The sequence below is a fragment of the Ctenopharyngodon idella genome, chromosome 13 (assembly GCF_019924925.1).
Source record: "Ctenopharyngodon idella isolate HZGC_01 chromosome 13, HZGC01, whole genome shotgun sequence".
Taxonomy (NCBI): Eukaryota; Metazoa; Chordata; class Actinopteri; order Cypriniformes; family Xenocyprididae; genus Ctenopharyngodon; species Ctenopharyngodon idella.
In genome coordinates, this window is record NC_067232.1 from 13,073,275 (window position 1) to 13,083,526 (window position 10,252).

A 10,252-nucleotide genomic window follows, 5' to 3' on the forward strand; every position below is an offset into this window, starting at 1 on the left:
GCCGAGGGCCGTACAGTATGATCCCATTGACATGGGCAGACTATAGCTCCGTTCCCACTGTAGATGGACCAATCTGATTTACTTTGGTTTCATTCTTCATGGCTCCATAATGGGCCACTTGTCTGAGGGACCGCCAGTGTCCAGCTGCTCAATGTACTTTGCATGAGCTTTAGAAGGTGCTGGTAAAGGCAGCAGACTCTGCAAAGGGCGAGGTTTGGATGGAAACAGCTGTGCCATTCAGGGAGATTTGGGGTGTAGTTGTGTGTTTCATGCCCACCTGCAACACACTAGACAGCAGACACAAACAACTCGCTGTGCCTTAACAAGACCTCTGCTAAGCTACAGACGGCCTAATCTCTATATTAGTCCACATCTTTCTCTTTATAACTCTTTGCATTCCCTAGCTGTGACTGATCCTCTGTCTGTCTCTTCCTCCTCCGTCTCTGTATTCTCTTTGTCTTTTCTTCTGTTTTCTATTCCTACCAAAGAGCCTCTTATGTATATGGTTCTGGTCTTGTAGAGTTCAAAGATGGGTTGCAACTAAACAGACTATCATTATATTGCTTGTAAAGCAGCACTGTATTGATATTCGTCAAAGACATAGGTTAGGGATTTGTTCTAAATTAGTTCCAGAGCTGGGTAGATTACTTATGAATTGTAATCAGTTATTGATTACAAATTACATGACAAAATTTGTAATCAGTAATATAATCTCTTAGATTACACATTTTTGGTAACATAATCTGACTACTTTTGGATTACATTTAGATTACTTTTGTGCTAACCCTTATTTGATGTCACATATATTGTAGGATAATCTTGTACTATTTTGACAGATACAAAGAAAAAATATATTGCAAAAAATATATTCTATTCACCAACAAGAGCCTCAACAGATTCTTTTTTAAAGTGCAATGTATGAACAGTTAATACTTCAAAATACTAACACTAATGTACCTGTTATTTGCTGATAGTAACACTGAATAAAACAAATTCACATCTTATGATTTTAAAACATATTTACTTAAAATTAGGTAAATTTACAAAAACAAATATTGAAAAACATGAACTTTACAGCAATATCACTGCTACATCAAATATTTCATCTATATTATTATTTCATATATATATATATATATATATATATATATATATATTTCATCTATATTTCTCCCTCACCGCCGGAATAGCTCGAAGAATCACTAACGTAGATTTATTATGAAAAAATATAAAAGTTAAATCAATGAATCAATGAATTGTGAACAACTTACTGCCATTGTGTAAATAATATGTAATCATGTAATCCATAAAAAAGTAACTGTAGTCTGATTACGAGTATTTTAAAAGGTAGTTTACACTAATTACAAGTACTTGATTTTTGGAATCTGATTACGTAATCCAGATTACATGTAATCCGTTACTACCCAGCTCTGTTCACATCTTTCCCTCTTTATTTCAAAAATCCCAAAAATCCATATTTCAAAATCCCTTAAACTTGTGATTGAATTTAATTCAGCATGAAATGTAAAGTCTTTTGGTAACACTTTAGTATGGGGAACAATTCTCAGTTTTAACTAGTTGCTTATTAGCTTGCATATTGGCTATTTATTAGTACTCATAAAGCACATATTAATGCCTTATTCTGCATATTCTACATCCCTAAATCCTACCCTGTACCTGTAACTTAACCACTACAACAACTACCTTACTAAATATTAATAAGCAGTAAATTAGTAGTTATTGAGGCAAAAGTCTTAGTTAGTGAATATGTGTTCCCCATACCAAAGTGTTAAACATTTGTTTTGAGGATATTTTAGCCAATCAGTTTTTATTTTTGTTACTCTTTATATTTAGAAAAAAATAATTTATTTAAATTTTACAAGATTGCATTTTGAAAATCTCCTATTTATTTGCACTGATAGGATACTTGTGCATTCAAATTCTAACCAACCGCATGACATTATTTGCATTCTGGATTGTGATTGGTCATGTTTCTTACATCTATTGCATACTGAATTGTTCTTTTTTTGACTGAACTGTTCTTTTTCAAGATTTTTGTCAAAAACTGAAAGTTATCCACAGTTACCTCTAAAATACCACAGTTACTGTTACTAAAATAAAACTGGGGTAATATGTAATTAGCCACTATTGTCGATTACATTTTTTTTTTTTTTTTTTTTGAAAATGACAGATTGTGAAATCTCCTTACAGTGTTTGGATGAGGTCTTTGTGATTTTACTGTAACAAGAAACTAATGAATTTTGGAAGAAACTACTTTTACCATGGTAACATTTTGTAAAGGCAATGGCAACAGCAGTGTTCAACTAAAACCTAAAACCTGTATTTACATAAAACTTCAACAGTAATCTTTTGCTGTCTTCTAAACAATATTTTCCTCCATGAAGTGCAAATCTAGTTATTATTTCTGACTTTTTTCTACTGGCTTCAGAAGCTACTGTCTACGTTTACAGTACATTTTATTAGTTTCAAAATATTGGTGGTGTTATATTATAAATTCAAGTAATTGAAATATATTTAACAGTGTTGTTTAAGTCTTTGAAGTCACATTGATCTTATATTTTGAATAAATGTTAAACATTAACATGTATGACCTGAGATCATGTGTAGATGAGTCACAGATGAGGCCTGGGTCAAACTTTTTACCCACTGGCCTCAGTGCACACATTGTGATGCAAAGGTGACAGCCTTGCTTTATTACTCACTTAAAGTTGTTGTGTAAAGAAAGGAGCTCTTGTTGTTGAAAGTCTTTGTCTGGCCAGTTTACAAGCTTCACCTCACATGCTCAGTATCTGCCCCCTCACGTCTGAGTGCCATCTACAACTGAGACAAAGAAACTCTGTGGAAGAGTGTTTTTGTTTTGTTTTTCCTAATGACCCACATGAATGTAAAAGTTGTGACAAGAAAGACTCTGGTTAACAGAAGGAAATGGCTTTTCGACATAATTTACGAGTCAAGGTGAATGACATGCTCCTCCGATTGTTCTTGAAGATTCCTCTCTCATGTGTGGTTCCACATTAGAGTCAAACCCTCACGTAAACAATGCTTGGTGGTCTAATTTAACAGCTTATTAAACAGAGAGCCCCATAATGTGACATGGGGCTCATTCGGCAAAGGGGGAGCTGAGTTTTATTGTGATGGGCTATTGTCAGGTTGGTGGGGGGTGGTGGTGATTGATTCACGTCTGTCTGGCTGGGGGGAGAAAAGCCATCACTTTGCCAGTCTTGTGCGGCGAAATGGACAATTTGGCGAGCAGCACAGCAACAGGCCTGCACAAGGGTGAGCATATGGGCCGAATGAGAATGGAGGCTCATGAATACTGTGCAGATGTGGGTGGAGGGAGTGGAGAAGAGAAATCTGTCCATATGGTGTTTTAACTACTGTGGATGGCCCCCAGCAGGCTACAAGATTCTACAGGCTTTAGATCAGGGGTCTCACACTCAAATTACCTGGTGGCCATGGTGCTGCTTTCCATCAGGGGCCAGTTGAACAGTTACAACTAAAACAGGTATTTTTAATTATTATTTTTTTTTTATATTAGGTATTTCTTTAGTATTTACATTAAGCTACCATAGAGACTTAATGTAAAACCACGCCCAGACAATCCAACTGTTTCAATTGACTTTGTATTGCGTGAGGCTGCCTTTTTTGTCATTTCTGACTTATAACAAAAAACAGAACAATGTCTAAAAGCTGCTATGTGACAAGGTGTACAGAAAACAAGCTAAAAAAAAAAACAGAACCAAAAACTCAGAAGTTTTTATAAGCTGACGACCCAAAAAACAAGCATTTAAGGACTAAAAGGGGAATACAGGCGATCGAGACAGAGCGCGACATGTCATATTACTATGAGAAATACGCCCCCCTGTAGGGTAACGTAATCAGCGAGAGGAAATAATAATAAATAAAACTGACATTTGGATATTTGACTTAACAATGACAAAATAATTACTGCACACGTAGGCTTACTGAGGCATACTGAGTGTCAGGATCCCAAAATTTACCCATTCTTCCTGCTGATGCATCACGTCTTATTGCCTGTATCCACTTTTGTCTCCTTAAAGGCTGGCTTTTATGGTTCGGTAGCTTATAAAAACTTAGTTCTGGGTTTTTTAGCTTGTTTGCTGTACACCTTGTCACACAGCAGCTTTAAGGCATTGTTCTGTTTTTTGTTATAAGTCAGAAATGACAAGGAGGCAGCCTCACGCAATACAAAGTCAATGGAGACGGTTGGATTGATTTTCCCCCCCGGTGTGGGCGTGGCCTAAATGCGCTCTGTCTCTATTTAACAATCCTTAACAGAATCAAACCAAAAGTGATCATTACAGTAAATGATGTACAGTAAAAAGTGGCTGCCTAGCTTGTTTACTTTAATAAATAAATAAATAAATAAATAATAATAATAATAGCAATAAATATCCCCCAATGAGGACCAAATGTCCCCACAAAGTACCAGTACTTTTTTAACTTGAGGGGACATTTTTTGGGCCCCATCAGGAAAACAGCTTATAAATCATACAGAATCAAATATAATGATGCATTACAGTTGGGCCAAAATTCGATATCTTAGCCAGTAACACACCAAGCCGACGGTCTGACTAAGTTTTCTCAGTGTGTTCCGCTCCATTGGCTGAAGTTGGTCCTTGTTTGCTTTTTTTCGGCCGATTCGACATGTTGAATCGGCGTCGGGCCGTTGGAGAGAGAGAGAACTCTGATTGGCTGTTCAGTATAGCAAATGTTATTCTCTTCAAGAGAATATAAGCAAAAGTTATGAAAGCAAGCAAATAAGTCATGACGGCACAGACAGAAGGCTGTTCTAATTTTACGTCATCTTACCTGAGCACTCGAATGCACAAATATTTTCATAATAACATAAGCGGAATAAAGAACGTGATCAGCATGATTGATATTCAAAACGGTAAGCAGGCGCTGCTTTGTTTATGGTTTGTATACACGCAGTCTTAGTTTTGCTTTCCCTTTTTGAATGACGAATATTGACAAATATATCTGCTTAAATAGACAGTTATCTCCTTTATACGCAGGCGCAGAACGCGCGTGCTAGTTGACAGTCGGCTGAAGTTCTTTCGGTGTGTTCAAGCACATATTTTTTCCCCAACGCAGCCGACGTGAGGCGACAACACCGTCGGCTTTCATTGCCGCTTGTCGGGTTGGTGTCCCGGCCTTTAAAGGGATGGTTCACCCAAAAATGAAAATTCTGTCATAATTTTACACGTAGATCTCGCCCCCATTTACTACCATAGTAGGGGAAAAAAATACTATAGTAGTTAATGTGGAGATCTGCTTGGTTACAAACATTCTTCCAAATATCTTCCTTTGTGTTCAGCAGAACAAAGAAATTTATACAGGTTTGCAACAATTTGAGGGGGAGTAAATTATGATACAATTTTCATTTTTGGGTGAACTATCCCTTTAAGAGGCAGCATAATCTTAGCATTTGGAGCAACCTTCACAATCACATCTATGTTAAAATGCTGCCTATGGAAAGGACATTTTTTGGACCCCATTAGGAAAACAGCTTATAAATCATACAGAATTATGAGAGAAAATTATATTAGGTTTTTCCTTATTTCTTTAGGTATTTTCTTTTGTTTAACAATCCTAAATAGAATCAAACCAAAACTGGTCATTGCAGAAAGGGATCATTTATGACAAGTGCTCTCTATATGACAGGTGGTTAGAAGGAAGGGGCTTAGAGGGCTTTGTGAGGTCAACCAAAAATTAAAGTTGTTTTAGAGACAGAGCGAGTTGTTACATTATATTTAAAATATTATGAAATACTTCAAAAAACATATTCCTAGCAAGATGTTACTAAAAGGTGGTGTCTTTTTATTTGCAAGCAATATGTTGACTCATGTTAAAACCTGTGACAGTTTTCAATATGTATGTGAAGATTGAACAGCTATACAGAAAGATAAATCAACTGACAGCTTTGCCTGCCCATCTCACATGTATTTAAACCATCTCAACACACTCAGACAACAATGCTAGAAAACAGACACTCCCTTACATTGAGTCCCTCTCTGTCCATCTGTTTCATATTTATACGGATCACTCCTGCATACTCAGTGATTTGAGACCACCCTTATTACTATAACACAATAAAAAGGCATATCCTATCCTGGCTCAGTCCTCTAAGACCCTTGAACAAAAGGGAGGGAATCTCTCCTGTGACAATTTAGCTAGTGGCCTTTAAACTGTCCATCTGTTTGTCTGATAAGTGCTCAAACAGCATGGCAGAGACTGACTCCCCCCTTAACCGCTCTCTTTTCCACTCGAGTGAAAGTAATTTAAATGGAGTTCAGCAAGATCAGAGTAGGACACATATTAGTTCACACTGTGCTTTTTTGTTGAAGGTGATTGTAACAATTGCTGTGGTGGTTCTTGTGATTGATTAGCCATGGCTGCCATGCTTTTCTAGCCCCAAATTTTAGAACAGTGTATACTTCTTTATGTAACCGATTAGTATGTAAGAATTTGCTTATTGCTAACTTATAAGACTTCTTTTGAACCTGAACGTTTGTTCTATGCAACAAACTACCATATAAAAGTTTAAGCAATTGTGTTTATCACTTCGATTTCAAAATGTTTTATTACGTGTAGCCAAGTATACTGTGTTTGAGAGGAAAAAGATTTAAAGCTTTGCTTCCATTCATGCACTTGCATATAAATACATCACTTTTATTAAGCCCTGACAAAAGTGGGTGTTGTAGTGGATCCTGAGTCATCCAGAGTTTCTATTTATGCACTTAATGAAGCGTAAAGTGAGTTTTGAATGGCTTTGGTCAGTCGGTCCCAAAGTTTGAACCCTCTCTGACGATTCCTCCTGAACGATCAGCCTTGCTGACAACAATGAATCACTTCATCTTTAAGAATGTAAGTTTTCTCAGAGACCAGTCTCTTGTTCCAACACCGTTTTCACAAATAGCTATTATTCCTTAAGCGCAGCGCTGCAACTCTTCAACCCCACCCCCATGATTTTAGGGACAGAATTGCAGTTGACAGCTGAGTTTCTGGATGTCTGAAGTGCTGTGGGTTCATCTCCTGGGCATTTTCGAGCGAACGCAAGCAAGAGAACTCAGCCTAGGATCAGCTGCACCAGCGCTTGAGCTTTTGTTTTTAAATCCCACTCGTTTCACTGTGAACTTGTCACCTCAGGGGGTTGAAAATACAATGTTTCCATACAAAATATGTAAAGAGTTTGGGTTTCGTTTTATTCCCAGAAGTTATAGCTGCTGATAGCAATGTAATTTCAGCTTTGAACTGACAGTGATCCCACCATCTGTCTTGTTTCCATAGGGGCGATGCATCAACTTTACCCGGGTGAAAGCAGAGGAGCCAAGGTCACCGCCAAGCAGCCACCTTCCACCTCCGCCTCCCCCTTCAGACCATCAGCCACTCATGCGGCCTCCGCCCAAAAGACCACCATCCCGGGGACCCTCCATCAACCGCTCACCCCCAGGACCTCCACCAGCCCGGGCACCCCCAGGCCCCCACGGACCCCCTCCTTCACGACCTCCACCCTGCCCTGGGAACAGGCATTGAGAACAATGGAGGGTCTTCACGGCTACCCTAAAATCTCTGCCTTTAATTCAAATTTGTGATATTTACTAAAGCCACTGGTTTGCTAGTTTCAGATACATGAGATGATTGATTTAGATTGAATGAAATGTGATTTGTCTGTGGTACACTCTTAAAAATTAAGGTGCTTTATTGGCATATATGGTTCCATGAAGAACCTTTATCATCCACAACCTTTCCATTCTACATAAGGGTCTTTATAATAAAAAGGGTTTAGATTTTTAAAATGTTCTTCACATTTAGAAAAAAAAAATGGTTTTTTTTTTAAGAACCGTTCATTGAAAGGTTCTTTGGGATACCAAAAATGGTTCTTCTATGGCATCGCTGCAAAAAACCTTTTTTTTTTTTAACCTTTATTTTTCAGAGTGTGTGTTCTTACTATAAACAGAAGCACTGAAAGAGGGACTGCATCAATGCATGAGATTATTACACGTGCAAAATTAATGCATTTTAATGCAAGAACTTTGAATCTTGACTTTGGGTATTTGTATATCAGAATTTGCATGATGTTAATGTGTAAGGAGATGACCACATGTTCAAGGATAGTGGAGTAAGTATGGTATACATTATGCCCTGTTTTAATTTGTATAATATTAACTGGTCACATCTTTAAAAAGAAAATCTGACATGTTGTGACTGCAGGGCAGTACAAACTTCTAATTTATTTAGCCTTGAGTTCCTGGTAGGCACTTGAATATAAAATGACAGGGTGTCCACCACTGGTACGGGACACTCAGCATGATATTTTATGTAATATATTTTGTGTTTTGCTTTGTAGATCATGGTCATTAATAGTAGTCCTATACAGCAAGAAAATATTAGTTATAAATATGTTCATGGGTTGACAAAATATTTCCTGTACCCATTGTTAATTTTTTTTATATATATATATAAATTTGTGTTTTTCTCCTATGATATGAGAATAAGAATATTATTATTCCCATTCTATGTAAATGTATAAAAGACAGGATTATTAAATATTCAGTTCTAAAATAGTTTGACCTTGAGTTGAACAAGCTTTATAGTCAATCACAGTTGTTCACTGGCAGTGAAATGTGCAAGGTTTATACTAAATTCAAGCCTGTTTGCTCTTCTTTGAACATCTTTAATTCTACAGATTATTTCAATTTGTGCAGATCTTACAAATACAGCCGAGAAAGCAACACAGCCATCTTATGCGTAAACATGAAAGTATTTTTTTTTTTTTCAATGAAGTCATTCTCAAAGAGTTGGTCAATTTTCAAGACTGCATCATCTTTCAACATTCTGCATTTAGTATTGATTTGTCTGCTTGAACGTCTTTGTTGTGTATCAGTTTTTTCAATCAGATAAATTGTACAGTGTAACACTATAGTGTAAAAGTAACAAAAATCCTCGTATAATTTGAAACTACATAAAAAAACCTAATACTTAGCCAGGTTCTACAGATAATTAGTTAGAATGAGAAACTGGGAGCTGCATGTTTTAGCTTTATTTTTCTGACTCCATTTATTTCCACCCATTCCTTACAGTTCACCTCATTCCGCTCTGTAGGGAATTAATACTCAGCAGGAGTTTGATTCACATCATGTAACATGACATGATTCATATGGTCTGATGACTGCGGCTCCTTTGGCTGGGTGCACCGAATACTCATGAGAAACATCAATGTGTTGACAGTGGCCACAAAACGTGGAGCCCTGTGGCAGCACTGGGGATGTTCCCATTACAGGCACTGACAGCCACACATTATGACTAATATCCCTCTGCCTGCTGTGCTGCGACAGCTTGTTTGCTTTTGTACCAAAGAAGAATCATTCAGTGACCACACTTAATATAGACTGTACAGGTGCAGGTTTAACCATATCAGATTCAAACATAAAAAGTAAGAATGGAAATGATTTTAGTATGCATCCCTGAATGCAGTTACAGAAACGTACGCCGTAACGCTGCTAGAGTGAATTTCACGCCATTGACGTCTCACTTTAAGTGAAACAGTGCCCTCTCTTGGCCAAATTTTCTGCGGGACATCAGACAGGATTCATTGATGAGTTTCCAACATTGATTTTAATAGCAATTAATTGCAACCAGGCTTTTTACTTCGTTGATAAAAATACGAAGAACATTCATAACTGCCTTCAATGAGATGTCAAAGTCTCATTGTAGAAATTATATTTGGCTGAAAGTTCAGCAAATCCCCAAAAATGGTCATTTTAAGGTGAGTGAAAAGAAGTCACCACGCACAACAAATCATTACAATATTAAAAAAGGAACATTAAGATCTCACAGGACGTCTTGTTCATGTCAAACCTTTCGCAAAGCCCCTCTAAATAACCAATACTTAGACAATGCTAAATGCTAATGTTTATATGATACCACCCTGTTGAAAAAAAAAAAAGCCGTTTTAGGTATGTTTTGAAGCATGGAAGCTGGTTTGAGCTGGTTTATGCTGGTCCGAACCATCCTAAACCAGCTCATGACCAGCTAAGACCAGCATAAACCAGCTTCAGAACATACCTAACCAGCATATGCTGGGTTTTTTTCATTTGCTAAATGATTTAGATAAAGAAACGCCAGTGTTTACTTTAAAAAGACATACCATTAATGAACTGCACTAAATTGGTTTAGATGTCTTATGAAGTCTGACTCTGAACTA

At 37.2% G+C, this 10,252-nt stretch overlaps 1 protein-coding gene across 2 annotated transcripts in view; it reads left to right on the top strand.

Moving 5' to 3' along the window:
- The window catches only part of antxr1d (ANTXR cell adhesion molecule 1d), a 33,100-nt gene extending 24,383 nt beyond the window's left edge, over nt 1–8,717 (top strand). For both annotated transcript variants that reach the window (XM_051917201.1, XM_051917200.1), the window contains exon 18: nt 7,336–8,717. In XM_051917201.1, coding sequence (XP_051773161.1) covers nt 7,336–7,581 — 246 coding nt within the window. In that variant the 3' untranslated portion in view covers nt 7,582–8,717. The remainder of the gene's footprint in view (nt 1–7,335) is intronic.
- The last annotated feature ends 1,535 nt before the right edge of the window (nt 8,718–10,252 follow it).